Here is a 19,789-nt window from a genome sequence, read left to right on the forward strand (position 1 = left end):
GGGGGGAAATTGGAAAATGAGGGGGGAAATTGGAAAATGAGGGGGGAAATTGGGAAATGAGAGGGGAAATTGGAAATGAGGGGGGGAATTGGGAAATGAGGGGGGAAATGAGAGGGGAAATTGGAAAATGAGGGGGGAAATTGGGAAATGAGGGGGGAAAATATCGGGATGAGGGGGAAAACACCAAAGTGAGGGGGGAGAACACGGGGATGAGGGGATAAACCAGGGGGATAAGGGGGAAAATACCAAGATTGGGTGAAAAATAAAAAAAAAATAAATAAGGAGGGGGGAAAGCACCAGGATGAGGGAACAAGCACTGAAATGAGGTAAAAACCCAGGAAAATGAGGTGGAAAAGCACCAGGAATTGATGGGAAAACACTGGGATGAGGCAAAAACTATGAAAATGAGGTGGGAAAATCACTGGGATAAAGGGAAAAAATACCAAAATTATGCTGAAATCTGAGGGGTAAGGGCCAAAACACCAAGATTAGGAGGGGAAAAAAAAAAACAAGATTAGGTGGAAAAACAACAGAATAAAAGCCCAAAATACTAAAATGAAGTTGAAAACCACCAGAATGAGGGGGGAAATACTTGGGTAAGGTAAAAATCTCCCGAATTTAGGTGGAAAATAATCGAAAGGAGAGGGAGAAAACATGGGAATGAGGGGAGAAATAATGGGATGAGGGGAAAAGTACCAAAATGAGCTGTAAAGCACCAAAAATGAGGTGGAAAACCAGTGGGATGAGGGGGAAAAACAGAAAACTGAGGCTGGAAACCACCAGGACGAGGGGAAAAACACTGGGAAAAGGTGGAAAAATGGGAAAAAAGTGAAAAAATACTGGGATGAGGCAAAAGCCACCCAAATGAGGTGGAAAAGCAAGCGGTATAAAGGGGAAAAAAAACTGGAACGAGGTGGAAAAACGACCAAAATGAGGTGGAAAATGAAGGAAAATAACGGAGGATTCTTGGATCGGGAGAAGGATCGGGAGAGATCCCTCGGGAAATCCCGTCCGGGCACAACAGACTCGGGATCTGGGGCAGGATGAGTTTATTTCCAATGGAATCAGAGCAGGATAAGAAGACCCCAAATCCAACTTTTCCCTCCCCCAATTCCCTCGTTCCCGGCTTTCCCTCAATCCCTATGGAAGCACTGGAGGCCATCCCAGGGGAGTTTTCCATGGATTTCTCCAGGGTGAATCCATCCCACAGCGAGTCGTCCATGGGTTTTCTCGGTGATGGGAAAAGAGTTTTTCCATGGATTTCTCCAGGGTGAATCCATCCCACAGCGAGTCGTCCATGGGTTTCTCGGTGATGGGAAAGAGTTTTTCCATGGATTTCTCCAGGGTGAATCCATCCCACTGCGAGTCTTCCATGGGTTTCTCCATGAATTCATCCCAATGTAAGTTTTCCATGCGTTTTCTAACGCGAATCCATCCCAAGGCAAGAGTTTTTCCATGGATTTTCTCCAACGCGTCGTTCCCATGGAAGACAATTCCTCGTGGATTTTTCCAAGGGGTCAATCCTTTGGGAATACCCTGCTCCACAGGTTTTTTTCATCCGTAGGATTCCTCCCAGGAATCTGCTCCTTTTCCATGGATCCACAGATCCAGCTCCAGGATGAGCCTCCTGTGGGATGTGCCACGGAATTTTGGGAATTTCCACTCCAGCACCCTGGAATCATCTCCGGAGTAGTTCCTTTTAAAAATTCCTGCTCCAGAATTCCATCTGTGCCTGGATTGGTTTCTCCCGACTTAATTCTTACTCCAGAGGCGTCGCCGCCGTTCCCGACGGGATCGGCCGGACACGGGAGAAGCTTCCGGAAGCTTCCCATGGAATCCAGCCCCGGAGCCCCCTGGAATTTGGCCATGCAAAGCCAATCCTGATGGAAGAACACCAGGATGGGTTGGAAAAAAATAATGAAATGGGAGGAAAACCATCGGGATGAGGCGGAAAAATAATGAAATGGAAGGAAAAAATATTGGGATGAGGGGAAAACTATCGGGATGGGAAGGGAAAAACTCAAAAGGTGGCAGAAAAGCTACGAAATCAGGGGGAAAACTTGGGATGGGGAGGGAAAATAGCGGGATGAGCTGGAAAAAATACCAAGAACTGGTGGAAAAGCACCGAAATAAAAGGGAAAAAAACACTGGAATGAGGCGGAAAAAGCACCGGGATGAGGCGGAGAACGCCCGGATTTTGGGAAGGCAGCGGCGGCGCTTTTCCGCTACGGAGGCTCCGAGCTTTTCCCAAATCACAAGGAGAAATAGTCCAGGGTTCCGTGGCCGTAGGGGGTTGTAAGTCCAGACGAGGTCGGTTCTCCGGAATTCGCCAGCAGCTGGGAAATCTCCGCCGTCGCCGCCGCCAAACGTTCACCGTCCATGGGCTCCTCGTAAATCCGGCGGGATCCCGGCACTCGGCGTGGAGGGCTTCCGGCTTGTAGCAATCCACGGGGAAGGGATACACGACCAGGTGGAGATCCGGCAGCTCCAAGGTTTTCTGGAGCAGATCCTTGAGCGCGGCCGTGGACAGGGAATTGCCGTAGAGTCCCAGGAAGCGCAGGCGGGAGCAGCGCCGCAGCGTCGGCAGCAGCGCGTCCAGGTGGGAGTCGGCCATGCGGCATTCCATGAGATCCAGGTGCAGCAGCGAGGCCGAGGTTTCCTCCAGGAGCAGCCGCAGCGGCTCCAGGAGGCCTTGGGAGAAGTCGTGGCCGCTCAGATCCAACCTTTTGAGGGCCGGAGCGTGGAAGCTTTGGGAGAGGAAGGCGAGGTCGGCGGGAACGAGGGAGCAGAAGGCCAATTCCAAGCTTTCCAACGGAGCCTGGAGGTCGCTGGCGGGAGGGAAAAGGGAGAGGTGAGGCCCCAGGGAGGATTTGTGGCAGCTGGGAACGTTGGGATTCGGGGGGGAAACGCGGGGAATGAGAGCTGGGGTTGCATCCGTGCGATCGTGGGATGGGGGAGATGTTGGGAAAGAGCTCCAAGAAGATCGGGTTTGACCCCTGAGAATCCTGGGGTTTTGGAATGATGGGATCACGGAATTATGGAATGATTCAGGTTGGGAAAGGTCTCCAAGACCATCAGGTTTGACATTTGAGGATCACGGAGTTACGGAGTTATGGATCCATGAGATTATGGGGTCATGGAGTTACGTGGTCTTGGAATCATGGAGTTATGGAATGGCTGAGATTGGGAAAGATCTCCAAGACCATCAAGTTCAGGGTTTGAAAAATAATGGAATTATAGGAGCCACGGAGATGTGGAAAGGCTGAAGTTCTGAAAGAGCTCCAAGAAGATCGGGTTTGACCCCTGAGAATCCTGGGATTTTGGAATGATGGGATCATGGAGTTAGGGAATGGCTGGGGTTGGGAAAGGTCTCCAAGAGCATCGAGGTCAAGGTTTGAAAAATCATGGAATGATGGGATCACGGAGCCAAGGAATTGTGGAATGACTGAGGTTGGGGAAGTGCTGCAAGAACATCACGTTCAACCTCTGAAAATCCTGGGGTTTTGGAATGATGGGGTCACAGAATTATGGAATGATTCAGGTTGGGAAAGGTCTCCAAGACCATCAGGTTTGACATTTGAGGATCACGGAGTTACGGAATGATGGATCCATGAGATTATGGGGTCATGGAGTTACGTGGTCACGGGATCATGGAATCATGGGATGGCTGAGGTTGGGAAAGATCTCCAAGAACGTCAGGTTGTACCTTTGAGAATCAGGGAATTTTGGGGTCATGGAGCCAGGGAATTGTGGAATTGTGGAGTTCTGGGGTCTTGGGATCATGGAGTTATGGAATTATGGAATCATGGGCTATTGGGATTCTGGGATCAGGGAGTCGTGAAATTAGGGGATCATGGAGTTACGAGGTCATGGAGCCATTGATGTTGGAAAAGACTTCAAGATGATCAAGTCCAACCTTTGGGAATCCTCGAATCAAGGAGTTACGGGATCAAGGAGCTACAAAATCGTAGAGTTATGGAATCATGGAGTCACGGACTATTGGGATTATGGGATCGTGGGAACCTGGGATCATTAAGGTTGGAAAAGATCTCCAAGACCATCGAGCCCAAACCTTGGGAATCGTGGAAAAAGGAATGATGGGATCACTGAGGTTGGGAAACACCTCCAAGATTGTCAAGTTCAGCCTTTGAGAATCTTGGAATCACAGAATTCTGGGATCATAGAATTCTGGGACAATGGAATTCACTGAGTCACGAACTATTGGGATAAAGGAATCATGGGAATATTGGGATAATGAAATCCTGGAGTCATGGGATCTCTCAGCTTGGGAAAGACATCCAAGAGCATTGAGCCTAACCTTTGAGACTCCTGGAATTACGGGATCGTGGAATTATGGGATCATGGAATCGTTGAGTCATAAACTGTCAGGATAACAGAATCGTGGGGATCATGGGAATATTGGGAAAATAAAATTCTGGAATCACGGGGCCACGAAGATTGGAAAAGACTTCCAAGATCGTCAAGTTCAGCTTTTGAGAATCCTGGGATCATGGAATTACGGGGAAAATGGAATCACTGAATTACAAACTACTGGGATAACGGAATCATGGCAACATCGGGATCATGAAATCCCGGAAGCACGGGAACATTCAGGCTGGAAAAGACCCCCAAGATCCCCAACCCTTGGGAATCCCCGCGGAGCACGGGAAGGGCCCGGCCGAGCCCTGCTCCGTGGGGAACTCACCAGAGGATCTGGCGCAGATTCCCGGAGAGCCGGGAGGATCCCAGGTTGAGCTCGCGGAGGCTGGGCAGCATTCCCAGCTGCCCGGCCAGGCACCGGATTCCGATGGCCCGATTCCGGCGTCGGGCGCCGCACGTCCACGTTGCTGTACTGGAGCTTGAGGCTGCGCAGCTCCGGGAAGCGCGAGAGGTGCGGCAGGATCACCGAGAGCCCGGTCAATCCCAAATTCCGGAAGCGCAGATCCACCCTCCGCACACAGGAGGGATCCAGAGTTTCCAGCAGGCTCACAATGCCGGCCAGGGAGAGCTTCTCTGCTTGGAATTCGCGGCACTTGAGGCGCAGCGGGCTGGCGGATCCGGTCTGGAGGGCGTCGCGCAGGATTCCGTAGGACATTCCGTTGACGAACAGGTCGGCGTGGACGTCCACGCCCGGGGGCTGCGGAGCGGCCCGACGGCAATGGCGGCTCCGGAGCGGCCTTTGTGCCGCTTGGATCCGCGCCTCTGGAACTCCCGCTGGTGCTTGGACACCTCCACGCAAAGCCTTGGCCAAAAGCCACCGTGCCGGACCAGGGCGTGCTCATCCCATCTGGAGTGCGGCCGGCTGGATCGTCCGGAACTCCCGTCACGTCCAGTACACGTAGGCGACATGCGCTGGGAATAATGGGAAGAAACCATCAAAAATGAGAAGAAAGCATCAAAAAACGGGAAGAAAGCATCAAAAATGGGAGGAAATCATCAGAACTGGAAGAAACCATCGAAAATGGGAGAAAGCCATCAAACAGAAAAACCATGAAAAAATGGAGGAAGCGATCAGAAATGGGAAGAAAACCATCAAAAGTGGGAAGTAGACATAAACAGGAAGAAACCATCAAAAAATAGAAAAGAACCATCAAAAATGGGAAGGAACCATCAAAAACAAGATGAAACCATCAAAAAATGGGAAGAAACAAATCAGGAAGAAAACCATCAAAAATGGGAAGGAAACCATCAAAAACAGGAGGAAACCATAAAAAAACAGGAAGGAACCATCAAAAAGAAGTAGGAAGTGTAAAAGAAGGGAAGGAACTATCAAAAATAGGAGGAAACCATCAAGAAAAGGAAGAAACCATGAAAAATGGGAAGAAAACCATCAAAAAATTGGAAGGAACCATCAAAAATGGGAAGAAATCTCCAAAAACCAGATGAAAAACCATCAAAAATAGGAAAGGAACCATCAAAACCATGAGGAAACCATAAAGAGCAGGAAGAAAAATTCAAAGATGGGAAGAAACCATCAAATGCCGGACGAAACCATCGAAAATGGGAAGGAGCCATCACAAATGGGAAGGAACCATCAAAGACTGGAGGAAACCATCAAAAACGGGAAAAAAACAATCAAAACCTGGAAACCATCAGAAACTGGAGGGAACCATGAAAAACAGGAGGAAACCATCAAAAATGAGGAAGGGAACCATCAAAGACAGGAAGAAACCATGAAAAACAGGAGGAAACCATCAAAGACGGGAGAAAACCATGGACAATGGGAAGGAACCATCAAAAAATGGAAGGAACTGCAAAAAATGGGAAGAAACCATCAAAAAAAAGGAGGAAACTATCAAGAATGGGAAGAAGCCTTGAAAAAACAGGAAGAAAACCATCAAAAATGGGAAGTAACAATCTAAAATGGGAAGGAAACCATCAGAAACATGAAGGAGCCATCAAAAACTGGAAGAAAACCATCATAAATGGGAAGAAACAATCTAAAATGGGAAGGGAGCCATCAAAAAACTGGAAGAAACCATCATAAATGGGAAGGAACCATCAAAAAACAGGAGAAAACTATCAAAAATGAGAGGAAACCGTCAAAAATTGGAAGGAAGTCAAGAAAAAGGAAGGAAACATCAAAAACGGGAAGAAATAAACAAAACCTGGAGGAAACCCATCAAAAACGGGAGGAAACAGTAAAAAAACAGGAAGAAATCATCAAAAAAGGAAAGGAACCATCAAATGTAGAACGAAACCATCGAAAATGGGAAGGAGCCATCAAAAACAGGAGAAAACTGTCAAAAATGAGAGGAAACCGTCAAAAATTGGAAGGAAGTCAAGAAAAAGGAAGGAACCATCAAAAATGGGAAGGAATAAACAAAAACTGGAGGAAACCATCAAAAAACAGGAGGAAACCATCAAAAACAGGAGGAAACGGTAAAAAATGGGAAGAAACCATCAAAAAATGGCAAGGAACCATCAAATGTAGAACGAAAACCATCGAAAATGGGAAGGAGCCTTCAAAAACTGGAAGAAACCATCACCAATGGGAAGGAACCATCAAAAACAGGAGGAAACCATCAAAAATAGCAAGAAACCATCAAAAAATGAGAAGAAACCATTAAAATGGGATGAAACCATCAAAACCAAGAAGAAATCATCAAACATGGGATGAAACCATCAGAAATGGGAAGGAACCATCAAAACCAGGAAGAAACCATCAGAAATGGCAAGAAACCATCAAAACCAGGAAGAAACCATCAGAAATGGAAAGAAACCATCAAAAAACGAGAAGAAACTATCAGAAATGAAAAGAAACCATCAAAATGGGATGAAACCATCAAAACCAAGAAGAAATCATCAAATATTGGGATGAAACCACCAGAAATGGGAAGGAACCATGGAAAATGGGAGGAAACCATCAAACATGGGATGAAACCCTCAGAAATGGGAAGGAACCATCAAAACCAAGAAGAAACCCACCAAGAATGGGATGAAACCATCAGAAATGGAAGAAACCATCAAAACCAAGAAGAAACCCACCAAGAATGGGATGAAACCATCGGAAATGGGAAGGAACCATCAAAACCAAGAAGAAACCCACCAAGAATGGGATGAAACCATCGGAAATGGGAAGGAACCATCAAAACCGAGAAGAAAACCCCCAAAACCGAGAAGGAACCACCAAAAGCGATGGAGGAACCGGAGGAACGGAGGTCGCCACCATCGCCGAGTCGCCAAGAACCCACCTGGAATGGTGGCCGGGCTCCTCCAGCTGCCGCCGGAGCTGCGCCACCACGGCCAGGATGACGGCCTGGACGCAGAGCTTGCAGGGATGGTCCCGGAGCAGCTCCTGGCGCCCCACGAGGCGCTGGAAGTTGAGCACCGGGAACGGCCACGCGGCCACCAAATCGCGCAGGACCAGGGGTCTTCCGTCCAGGAACGCCGCTTGGAAGAGGATGGGGTAGAGGTGGGCGGGAAGGGCGGGGAGGACGGGCAGGGGGTGGTGGGCGACGATGCGGCGGGCGCAGAGGAAGAGGAGGGAATCGGAATATCCCGGCGGGAATTGGCGCTTGGGGATGCACGGCGGGATGTGGGTGGAGCGGCTGCGCGACGGAGCCATGGCGGCACTCGGGGGAGCGTTCCGGACATTCCAGGGATTTCTTCCGGCCGCCGCCGCCGCCGCCGCCGAGGGAAGCTGGGGGGAGAAACGGGGTGGGGGAAGGGAGGTGAACGGGGGTTTGGGGGAAAGGGTGAGTGGAGAGTGCCTAAAATTGGGGGCCTGGAGCATCCCCAAGTGAGGCGCACCCGAACCAGGGCAGGGACCCCAAAACCAGGGCAGGGGACCCCAAAAACCAGGGCAGGGACCCCAAAATGAGTCCAAAAAACCCCTTAACCAGTCCAGGGACCCCAAACCAGGGCAGGGACCCCAAAACCAGTGCAGGGACCCCAAACCAGGGCAGGGGACCCCAAAACCAGGGCAGGGACCCCAAACCAGTGCAGGGACCCCAAAACCAGTCCAAAAACCCCTTAACCAGTCCAGGGACCCCAAACCAGGGCAGGGACCCCAAAACCAGTGCAAGGACCCCAAAACCAGTGCAGGGACCCCAAACCCAGTGCAGGGACCTCAAAACCAGTGCAGGGACCCCAAAATGAGTCCAAAAACCCCCTTTAACCAGGGCAGGGACCCCAAAACCAGTGCAGGGACCCCAAACCAGGGCAGGGACCCCAAACCAGGGCAGGGACCCCAAAACCTGTGCAGGGACCCCAAACCAGGGCAGGGACCCCAAAACCAGTGCAGGGACCCCAAAAACCAGGGCAGGGACCCCAAACCAGGGCAGGGGACCCCGAACCAGTGCAGGGACCCCAAAACCTGTGCAGGGACCCCAAACCAGGGCAGGGACCCCAAAACCAGGGCAGGGACCCCGAACCAGTGCAGGGACCCCAAAAACCAGTGCAGGGGACCCCAAAACCAGTGCAGGGACCCCGAACCATGGCAGGGACCCCAAAACCAGGGCAGGGACCCCAAAACCAGTGCAGGGACCCCAAACCAGGGCAGGGACCCCAAACCAGGGCAGGGACCCCAAAACCAGTGCAGGGACCCCAAAACCAGTCCAAAACCCCCTTAACCAGTCCAGGGACCCCAAAACCAGTCCAAAAACCCCCTAAACTGGTTTGGAGACCCCTAAACCCGTGCAGGGATCCCAAAGCCAGCACAGAGATTCCTAAACCAGTCCAGAGACCCCCAAACCAGTCCTCGGACCCTAAACCTGTCCAGGGACCCCCGAACCAGTTCAGGGACCCCCAAACCAGTCCAAGAACCCCATAACTGGTTTGGGGACACCTAAACCAGTCCAGGGACCCCCAAACCAGTCCAAGAACCCCATAACTGGTTTGGGGACACCTAAACCAGTCCAGGGACCCCAAAGCCAGCACAGAGATTCCTAAACCAGTCCAGGGACCCCAAAACCAGTCCAAGAACCGAACCCCATAACTGGTTTGGGGACACCTAAACCAGTCCAGGGACCCCAAAACCAGTCCAAGAACCCCATAACTGGTTTGGGGACACCTAAACCAGTCCAGGGACCCCCGAACCAGTCCAGGGACCCCAAAACCAGTCCAAAATCCCCCAAACCAGTCCAGAGACCTTAAAACCAGTCCAGACACACCCCAAAACCAGTTCAGGGACCCCCAAACCAGCCCAAAAACCCCTAAATCAGTCTAGGGATCCCCAAACCCGGCCCTGGGACCCCAAAACCAGTCCAGGGACCCCCCAGATCTCCCAAAACCAGTTCAGGGACCCTCTAAACCAGCCGAGGAACCCCAAAACCAGTCCAGGGATCCCTAAACCGCTCCAGGGATCCCCCAAAACCACTTCAGAGTCCCCAGATCTGGCCCAGGTACCCCAAAATCAGTCCAGGGATCCCCAAAACCTCTCCAAGGATGCCCCAAAACCAGTCCAGGGATCCCCCAAATCCAGTCCAGAGATCCTCAAAAACCAGTTCAGAGACCCCAAATCTGGCCCAGGAACCCCAAAATCAGTCCAGGGATCCCCAAAACCTCTCCAAGGATGCCCCAAACCCAGTCCAGAGATCCTCGAAAACCAGTTCAGAGACCCCAAATCTGGCCCAGGAACCCCAAAATCAGTCCAGGGATCCCCAAAACCTCTCCAAGGATGCCCCAAACCCAGTCCAGGGATCCCCCAAATCCAGTCCAGAGATCCTCAAAAACCAGTTCAGAGACCCCAAATCTGGTCCAGGAACCCCAAAATCAGTCCAGGGATCCCGAAAACCTCTCCAGGGATGCCCCAAACCCACTCCAGGGACCCCTAAACCAGTCCAGGGATCCCCCAAACCCAGTCCAGGGAAACCAAACCAGGCCCAGGAACCCCAAATCCAGTCCAGGGATCCCAAAACCACTCCAGGGACCCCAAACCAGACCAGGGATCCCCCAAAACCAGAGACCCCAAACCTGGCCCAGGAACAGAAAACCGCTCCAGGGATCTCCAAACCAGTCCGGGGACCCCAAAAACAGTCCAGGAACCCCAGACCTGGCCCAGGAACCCCAAATCCAGTCCAGGGATCCCAAAACCACTCCAGGGACTCCAAACCAGACTAGGGATCCCCCAAAACCAGTTCAGAGACCCCAAACCTGGCCCAGGAACCCCAAATCCACTCCAGGGATCCCAAAACCACTCCAGGGACCCCAAACCAGACCAGGGATCCCCCAAAACCAGTTCAGAGACCCCAAACCTGGCCCAGGAACCGAAAACCGCTCCAGGGATCTCCAAACCAGTCCCGGGGACCCCAAAAACAGTCCAGGAATCCAAAACCTGGCCCAGGAACCCCAAATCCAGTCCAGGGATCCCCAAAACCAGACCAGGGGTCCCCCAAAACCAGTTCAGAGACCCCAAACTTGGCCCAGGAACCCGAAAATCAATCCAGGCATCCCCAAACCACTCCGGGGACCCCCACACCAGTCTGGAGACACCCCAAAACCAGTCCAGGGATCCCCCAAAACAGTCCAGGGACCTCAAATCAAGTACAGGAACCCCAAACCTAACCCAGGAACCCCAAATCCAGTCCAGGGATCGCAAAACCACTCCAGGGATCCCAAACCAGACCAGGGATCCCCCAAAACCAGTTCAGAGACCCCAAACCTGGCCCAGGAACCGAAAACCGCTCCAGAGATCCCCCAAAACCAGCTCAGGGATCCCCCAAAACCAGTTCAGAGACCCAAAATCCGGCCAAAGAACCCGAAAATCAGTCCAGGGATCCCCCAAACAACTCTAGGGACCCCAAACCCAGTCCAGGGATGCCCCAAATCAGCCCAGAGATCCCACAGACCACCCGAACCAGTCCGGGAACCCCAAATCCAGTCCAGGGATCCCCAAAACTACTGAAGGGACCCCAAACCAGTTCAGGGACACCCCAAACCAGTCCAGAGATCCCCCAGACCTCCCCAAACCAGCCCAGGAACCCCAAAAACAGTCCAGGAACCCCAGACCTGGCCCAGGAACCCCAAATCCAGTCCAGGGATCCCAAAACCACTCCAGGGACCCCAAACCAGACCAGGGATCCCCCAAATCCAGTTCAGAGACCCCAAACCTGGCCCAGGAACCGAAAACCGCTCCAGAGATCCCCCAAAACCAGTTCAGGATCCCCAAAAACCAGTTCAGAGACCCGAAACCTGGCCCAGGAACCGAAAACCGCTCCAGAGATCCCCAAACCACTCTAAGGACCCCAATTCCGGCCCAGGAACCCCAAACCAGACCGGGGATCCCCCAAATCCAGTTCAGAGACCCCAAACCTGGCCCAGGAACCGAAAACCGCTCCAGAGATCCCCAAAACCTCTCTAAGGACCCCAAATCCGGCCGAGGAACCCCAAACCAGTCCGGGGAGCCCCAAAACCAGTCCAGGACCCCCTAAACCACTCCAGGAACCCCAAAAACAGCCTAGGACGCCCATAGCCACTCCAGGGATCCCCAAAACCACTCCAGGGACGCCCCAACCTCTCCCAGATCAGCCCCGGGACCCCCAAACCTTTCACGGGACTCCCCAAATCCCCCCAACCCAGCCCAGAGACCCCTCCCGGCCCCCCAAAACCCACCCCAGGGGTGTCCCCAAACCAGACCGAGGAACCCCAAAACCCAACCCTCCCCCTCCTCAGGCTCCCCCTTCCCCTGGGACCCCCCCAAATCCCCTCAGGGACCCCCCCCCCCCCGGACCCCCAATCCAACCCGTCCCACCCACAGGGTCCTTCCCATCCTTCTCAATCCAGCCCGGAACCCCTCCCCAATTCCCCAAAACCCCCCAAGGAGCGCCCCCAGACCCCCTTACCTCCCGCAGGGTCCCCCCACCTCCCGCAGGGTCCCCCCAATCTCCGGAACCCCCCCAGGGACCCCCCCGAACCCCCAAACCCGCCCCGGCGCCCCCCCCCAACATGGCGTCCCCCACTCACCGCCTGCCCGCAGCCCCCACCCGCCCCTGCCCGTACGGAAGCTCCACCTCCGGGTCTGCGCGCTGCGTCGGCCAATCAGCGAGCGAGTCCACAAAAGGGGCGGGGCCTCGAGGTGTTATTGGCTCTTCTAGGTGTCTGTCAAAGGCCATCGTAGCTTCTCATTGGTTTTGGTTGTGTGGGCGGGCGTTTTGCGGTACTCTGATGTTCATTGGCTCCTCTTGCTGTCGATCAGGAATCCCTGCTTCCCTATTGGCTAGCCTGCGGCAGGAGCGCGAGGTTCGCTGTGAGGCGGCCCCAGCGTCCTCCTGGAGCTTCTCTCGATTCCCGGTCCCGGTCCCGATCCCAATCCCGGTCCCGGTCCCGGTCCCGATCCCGGTCCCGATCCCGATCCCGATCCCGAGGCCGCTGAGCGGCACCGGGAGCTGAGGGCGCTGCCGGAGCGCTGGGAAGCGGAATTCCTGCGGGAACGGCGGCGCAACCCCAGCCCGGTCCTCCTGAGGGCCCGCGGCGGGAATTCGTGAGGGGGGAGATGCCCGAGGGAGGAATTCGTGAGGGGGGAATTCCTGAGGGGAACCTCGGGAATTGGGGGCGAGCTGGTTTTGGGGTTCTTGGGGTGGTTGTGGGGTCTGAGGGAGTCTTTAGGGTGGTTTAGGGCGTCCTTGGAGTGTGAGGATTTGGTTTAGGGAGGTCCTGGGTTTTTTTTGGGGTGACCTCGGGGTGGTTTTGGGGTCTTTAGGGTGGTTTAGGGGGGGTCCTGTATTGGGGGGAGTTGGTTTAGGGGGGGTACCTGAGGGGAACCCCTGGAATTGGAGGGGGGGTGAGGGGGAAAGCCTGGTTTGAGGGTGCCTGGGGTGGTTTTGGGGAGCCCTGCGATGGTTTTTGGGGCTCTTGGGGAAGTCCCTGGGGTGGTTTTGGGGGCCCTGGGGTGGTTTTGGGGTCCCGGGGAAGTCCCTGGGGTGGATTTGGGGGTCCCGGGGAAGTCCCTGGGATGGTTTTGGGGGTCCCGGGGAAGTCCCTGGGGTGGTTTTGGGGGAGCCCTGCGATGGTTTTTGGGGTCCCGGGGAAGTCCCTGGGGTGGTTTTGGGGGCCCTGGGGTGGTTTTGGGGTCCTGGGGAAGTCCCTGGGGTGGTTTTGGGGGCCCTGGGGTGGTTTTTGGGGTCCCGGGGAAGTCCCTGGGGTGGTTTTGGGGGGTCCCGGGGAAGTCCCTGGGGGTGGTTTTGGGGTCCCGGGGAAGTCCCTGGGGTGGTTTTGGGGCTCCCGGGGAAGTCCCTGGGGTGGTTTTGGGGGCCCTGGGGTGGTTTGGGGGTCCCGGGGGAAGTCCCTGGGGTGGTTTTGGGGTCCCGGGGAAGTCCCTGGGGTGGTTTTGGGGGTCTCCGGGAAGTCCCTGGGCTGGTTTGGGGTTCCCTGTGGGGTTTTAGGGGAGGCTCCGGGGGTCCCTGCGATGGGCGGGGCCGTTTGGGGTTTTCCTCTGTAGATTCCCCTATAAAAAGCCCCCACTGAGCCGGGTCATAAAAGCACTCGCGGCTTCTTTGTCGCGACAGCGAGCGGCGACCCCCACGGGACCACGCCCTGTCGCGACAGCGGCGACCGGAAGTGGCGGCCTGGGGGACCGCAATGCGGGGAGCACCGCCTCGCTTTGGTGCGGCAGTGAAAAGGCTCCGGGCGGGGACCGGAGGAACAGGGCCCTGGGGACACTTGGGGACAGCCAGAATCCCAAATCCCCGCCTCCCATCCCAAATCCCATCCTCCCATCCCAAATCCCCGCCTCCCATCCCAAATCCCATCCTCCCATCCAAATCCCATCCTCCCATCCCAAATCCCCTCCTCCCATCCCAAATCCCCTCCTCCCCATCCCAAATCCCATCCTCGCATCCCAAATCCCCGCCTCCATCCCAAATCCCATCCTCCCATCTGAAATCCCCGCCTCCCATCCCAAATCCCCCGCCTCCCATCCCAAATCCCCGCCTCCCATCCCAAATCCCATCCTCCCATCCCAAATCCCATCCTCCCCATCCCAAATCCCCGCCTCCCATCCCAAATCCCCGCCTCCCATCCCAAGTCCCCGCCTCCCATCCCAAATCCCATCCTCCCATCCCAAATCCCATCCTCCCATCCCAAATCCCATCCTCCCATCCCAAATCCCCCGCCTCCCATCCCAAATCCCATCCTCCCATCCCAAATCCCAGCCTCCCATCCCAAATCCCATCCTCCCATCCCAAATCCCCGCCTCCCACCCCCAAATCCCCGCCTCCCATCCCAAATCCCATCCTCCCATCCCAAATCCCATCCTCCCATCCCAAATCCCCCGCCTCCCATCCCAAATCCCATCCTCCCATCCCAAATCCCATCCTCCCATCCAAATCCCCGCCTCCCATCCCAAATCCCCCGCCTCCCATCCCAAATCCCCGCCTCCCACCCCAAATCCCCGCCTCCCATCCCAAATCCCCGCCTCCCATCCCAAATCCCATCCTCCCATCCCAAATCCCATCCTCCCATCCCAAATCCCCGCCTCCCATCCCAAATCCCATCCTCCCATCCCAAAAACCCCGCCTCCCATCCCAAATCCCCGCCTCCCATCCCAAATCCCCGCCTCCCATCCCAAATCCCATCCTCCCATCCCAAATCCCCGCCTCCCATCCCAAATCCCCGCCTCCCATCCCAAGTCCCCGCCTCCCATCCCAAATCCCATCCTCCCATCCCAAATCCCATCCTCCCATCCCAAATCCCATCCTCCCATCCCAAATCCCAGCCTCCCATCCCAAATCCCATCCTCCCATCCCAAATCCCATCCTCCCATCCCAAATCCCATCCTCCCATCCCAAATCCCCGCCTCCCATCCCAAATCCCATCCTCCCATCCCAAAACCCCGCCTCCCATCCCAAATCCCCGCCTCCCATCCCAAATCCCATCCTCCCATCCCAAATCCCATCCTCCCATCCCAAATCCCCGCCTCCCATCCCAAATCCCCGCCTCCCATCCCAAGTCCCCGCCTCCCATCCCAAATCCCATCCTCCCATCCCAAATCCCATCCTCCCATCCCAAATCCCATCCTCCCATCCCAAATCCCAGCCTCCCATCCCAAATCCCATCCTCCCATCCCAAATCCCATCCTCCCATCCCAAATCCCATCCTCCCATCCCAAATCCCCGCCTCCCATCCCAAATCCCCGCCTCCCATCCCAAATCCCCGCCTCCCACCCCAAATCCCCGCCTCCCATCCCAAATCCCCGCCTCCCATCCCAAATCCCATCCTCCCATCCCAAATCCCCGCCTCCCATCCCAAATCCCCGCCTCCCATCCCAAAGCCCCGCCTCCCATCCCAAATCCCCGCCTCCCATCCCAAATCCCCGCCTCCCATCCCAAATCCCATCCTCCCATCCCAAATCCCATCCTCCCATCCCAAATCCCCGCCTCCCATCCCAAATCCCATCCTCCCATCCCAAAACCCCGCCTCCCATCCCAAATCCCCGCCTCCCATTCCCAAATCCCCGCCTCCCATCCCAAATCCCATCCTCCCATCCCAAATCCCATCCTCCCATCCCAAATCCCATCCTCCCATCCCAAATCCCCGCCTCCCATCCCAAATCCCCGCCTCCCATCCCAAATCCCATCCTCCCATCCCAAATCCCATCCTCCCATCCCAAATCCCCGCCTCCCATCCCAAATCCCATCCTCCCATCCCAAATCCCCGCCTCCCAATCCCAAATCCCATCCTCCCATCCCAAATCCCATCCTCCCATCCCAAATCCCATCCTCCCATCCCAAATCCCATCCTCCCATCCCAAATCCCATCCTCCCATCCCAAATCCCCGCCTCCCATCCCAAATCCCCGCCTCCCATCCCAAATCCCCGCCTCCCATCCCAAGTCCCCGCCTCCCATCCCAAATCCCATCCTCCCATCCCAAATCCCATCCTCCCATCCCAAATCCCATCCTCCCATCCCAAATCCCCGCCTCCCATCCCAAATCCCATCCTCCCATCCCAAATCCCATCCTCCCATCCCAAATCCCCGCCTCCCATCCCAAATCCCTGCCTTTTCCCCGCTCCCACCCCAAATCCCATCCTCCCATCCCAAATCCCATCCTCCCATCCCAAATCCCCGTCTCCCATCCCAAATCCCCGCCTCTCATCCCAAATCCCCGCCTCCCATCCCAAATCCCCCGCCTCTCATCCCAAATCCCGGCCTTTTCCCGCTCCCATCCCAAATCCCCGCCTCCCATCCCAAATCCCCGCCTCCCATCCCAAATCCCATCCTCCCATCCCAAATCCCATCCTCCCATCCCAAATCCCCGCCTCCCATCCCAAATCCCCGCCTCCCATCCCAAATCCCATCCTCCCATCCCAAATCCCCGCCTCCCATCCCAAATCCCCGCCTCCCATCCCAAATCCCATCCCATCCCAAATCCCCGCCTCCCATCCCAAATCCCCCGCCTCCCATCCCAAATCCCCGCCTCCCATCCCAAATCCCATCCTCCCATCCCAAAACCCCGCCTCCCATCCCAAATCCCCCGCCCTCCCATCCCAAATCCCCGCCTCCCATCCCAAATCCCATCCTCCCATCCCAAATCCCCGCCTCCCATCCCAAATCCCATCCTCCCATCCCAAATCCCATCCTCCCATCCCAAATCCCATCCTCCCCATCCCAAATCCCATCCTCCCATCCCAAATCCCATCCCCCCATCCCAAATCCCATCCTCCCATCCCAAATCCCATCCTCCCATCCCAAATCCCCGCCTTTTTCCCGCTCCCATCCCAAATCCCGGCCTTTTCCCGCTCCCAAGGCACCGGGAACGAGCAGCTCTTTCCATACGGAGCTTTATTCACACGCGGGGGGGAGGCCGGAGCCCCCCCAAATACAGAATTCGGCGGCCCCTTTTTGGGGGGACCCCCAAAATCCAACCCCCATCCCCCCCCCTCTGGGGATGGCGGGGAGGGGAAGGAAAATTCCCGGAATTCCCGGGATCGGGGGAATCCTTGGGAAAGCCCCGGGCAGGGAGCGAGGGCCGGGTCCGTCCCGTTAAGTTGGGATTTTTATTTTAATTCTTTTCCAGTCGCTTTTTTTTTTTTAATAATAATAATAACAATAAATAAAAACCTCGAGGTTTGAAAAAAAAAAAAAAAAAAGCCGGGAAAAAAAAAAAAAAAAAAAGAGGGGAAATTATTTGAAAATGAGGGGAACGAAGGCCAGGAATTAATTAATTAATTAAGAATTAATTAGAACTTAATTGAGCGGACGTGGAGGAAAAGGGGGGGGGTCCCCTGGCAGTGAGCAGAGCTGGGAGGTAGCGCTGGCTTGTCCCCACCACGCCCAGTTTGGGGGCTCCCCCACACCCCAACTTGGGGACCCCCACCCCAACTTGGGGACCCCCACCCCAATTTGGGGACCCCCACCCCAATTTGGGGACCCCCACCCTATTTTGGGGACCCCCACCCCAACTTGGGGACCCCCACCCCAATTTGGGGACCCCCACCCTAATTTGGGGACCCCCACCCCCGCCCCTTTTTGGGTACCGTCTCCACTTTGGGGGATCCTTGGGGACATCACCCACGGGACCCCCATTTTGGGGATCCCCTCCATTTTGGGGACCTTCTCCCCTTTGGGGATCCCTCAGGCTTTGGGGACACCCCATTTTGGGGACCCCCACCCCAATTTGGGGACCCCCACCCTAATTTGGGGACCCCCACCCTAATTTGGGGACCCCCACCCCCGCCCCTTTTTGGGGACCGTCTCCACTTTGGGGGATCCTTGGGGACATCACCCACGGGACCCCCATTTTGGGGATCCCCTCATTTTGGGAACCCCCCCCGCCCCCCCCTTTTTTTGGAGGGGGTCCCCTCCATTTTGGGGACCTTCTCCCCTTTGGGGACACCCCATTTTGGGGACTCCCACCCTAATTTGCGGACCCCCCCTCCCCCAAATTTGGGACCCCCCCCCCCCCCACTTTGGGGCCATCACCCATGGGACCCCCATTTTGGGGACTGACTCCATTTTGGGGACCTTCTCCCAATTTGGGGACCCCCTCCCATTTTGGGGGACCCCCCCATTTTGGGGACATCACCCATGGGACCCCCATTTTGGGGACTGACTCCATTTTGGGGACCTTCTCCAATTTGGGGACCTTCTCCCATTTTGGGGACCCCCCCCCCATTTTGGGGCCATCACCCATGGGACCGTCCCCATTTTGGGGACTGACTCCATTTTGGGGACCTTCTCCAATTTGGGGACCCCCTCCCATTTTGGAGGACCCCCCCATTTTGGGGACATCACCCATGGGACCCCCATTTTGGGGACTGACTCCATTTTGGGGACCCCCTCCCATTTTGGGGGACCCCCCCATTTTGGGGACATCACCCATGGGACCATCCCCATTTTGGGGACTGACTCCATTTTGGGGACCTTCTCCAATTTGGGGACCTTCTCCCATTTTGGGGGACCCCCCCATTTTGGGGCCATCACCCATGGGACCCCCATTTTGGGGACTGACTCCATTTTGGGGACCTTCTCCCAATTTGGGGACCCCCTCCCATTTTGGGGACCCCCCCCATTTTGGGGACATCGCCCATGAGACCCCCATTTTGGGGACTGACTCCATTTTGGGGACCTTCTCCAATTTGGGGACCTTCTCCCATTTTGGGGGACCCCCCCAATTTGGGGCCATCACCCATGGGACCCCCATTTTGGGGACTGACTCCATTTTGGGGACCTTCTCCCAATTTGGGGACCCCCCCCATTTTGGGGCCATCACCCATGAGACCCCCATTTTGGGGACTGACTCCATTTTGGGGACCTTCTCCCAATTTGGGGACCCCCTCCCAATTTGGGGACCCCCCCCATTTTGGGGCCATCACCCATGAGACCCCCATTTTGGGGACTGACTCCATTTTGGGGACCTTCTCCAATTTGGGGACCTTCTCCCAATTTGGGGACCCCCTCCCATTTTGGGGGACCCCCCATTTTGGGGACATCACCCATGGGACCGTCCCCATTTTGGGGACCATCCCCTCATTTTGGGGACCCCCTCCATGGGACCCCCCCCTTCCATTTTGGGGACTGTCCCCACCTTGGTGACTCCATCTTGGGGACCTTCTGCCATTTGGGGATCCTTGGGGACATCACCCATGGGAACTCCATTTTGGGGACCATCCCCTCATTTTGGGGACCCCCCCCCCCCATTTTGGGGACCTCCCACCCATGGGACCCTCCTGTGGGACCCCCCATTTTCGGGACATCGCCCATGGGATCCCCTCTGGGACCCCCCCCCCCCCCCCCCCCCATTTTGGGGACTGTCCCCTCCTTGGTGACCCCACCATTTCAGGGACCTTCTCCACTTTGGGGACCCCCAGCATTTTGGGGTCCTCACCCATGGGAGCCCCATTTTGGGGAC

At 55.6% G+C, this 19,789-nt stretch overlaps 1 protein-coding gene and 1 long non-coding RNA gene across 2 annotated transcripts; one reads left to right on the forward strand and one right to left on the reverse strand.

Annotated features, from left to right (window-relative positions):
• The first annotated feature begins 661 nt into the window (after positions 1 to 661).
• On the forward strand, positions 662 to 2,053 carry LOC137486336 (uncharacterized). The gene is made up of 2 exons (XR_011005703.1): positions 662 to 1,213; positions 1,249 to 2,053. It is a non-coding gene; the product is annotated as an uncharacterized lncRNA (long non-coding RNA).
• Positions 2,054 to 2,252: 199 nt separating this feature from the next.
• On the reverse strand, positions 2,253 to 8,130 carry LOC137486271 (leucine-rich repeat-containing protein 14-like). The gene is given in 7 exon segments (XM_068211469.1): positions 2,253 to 2,393; positions 2,396 to 2,828; positions 4,706 to 4,812; positions 4,814 to 5,149; positions 5,152 to 5,244; positions 5,247 to 5,352; positions 7,695 to 8,130. Coding segments are annotated over 7 exon segments (1,590 nt in total). The 5' UTR covers positions 8,069 to 8,130.
• Positions 8,131 to 19,789: the final 11,659 nt, after the last annotated feature.

The sequence above is a fragment of the Anomalospiza imberbis genome, chromosome 1 (genome assembly GCF_031753505.1).
Source record: "Anomalospiza imberbis isolate Cuckoo-Finch-1a 21T00152 chromosome 1, ASM3175350v1, whole genome shotgun sequence".
In the NCBI taxonomy this organism is placed as follows: Eukaryota; Metazoa; Chordata; class Aves; order Passeriformes; family Viduidae; genus Anomalospiza; species Anomalospiza imberbis.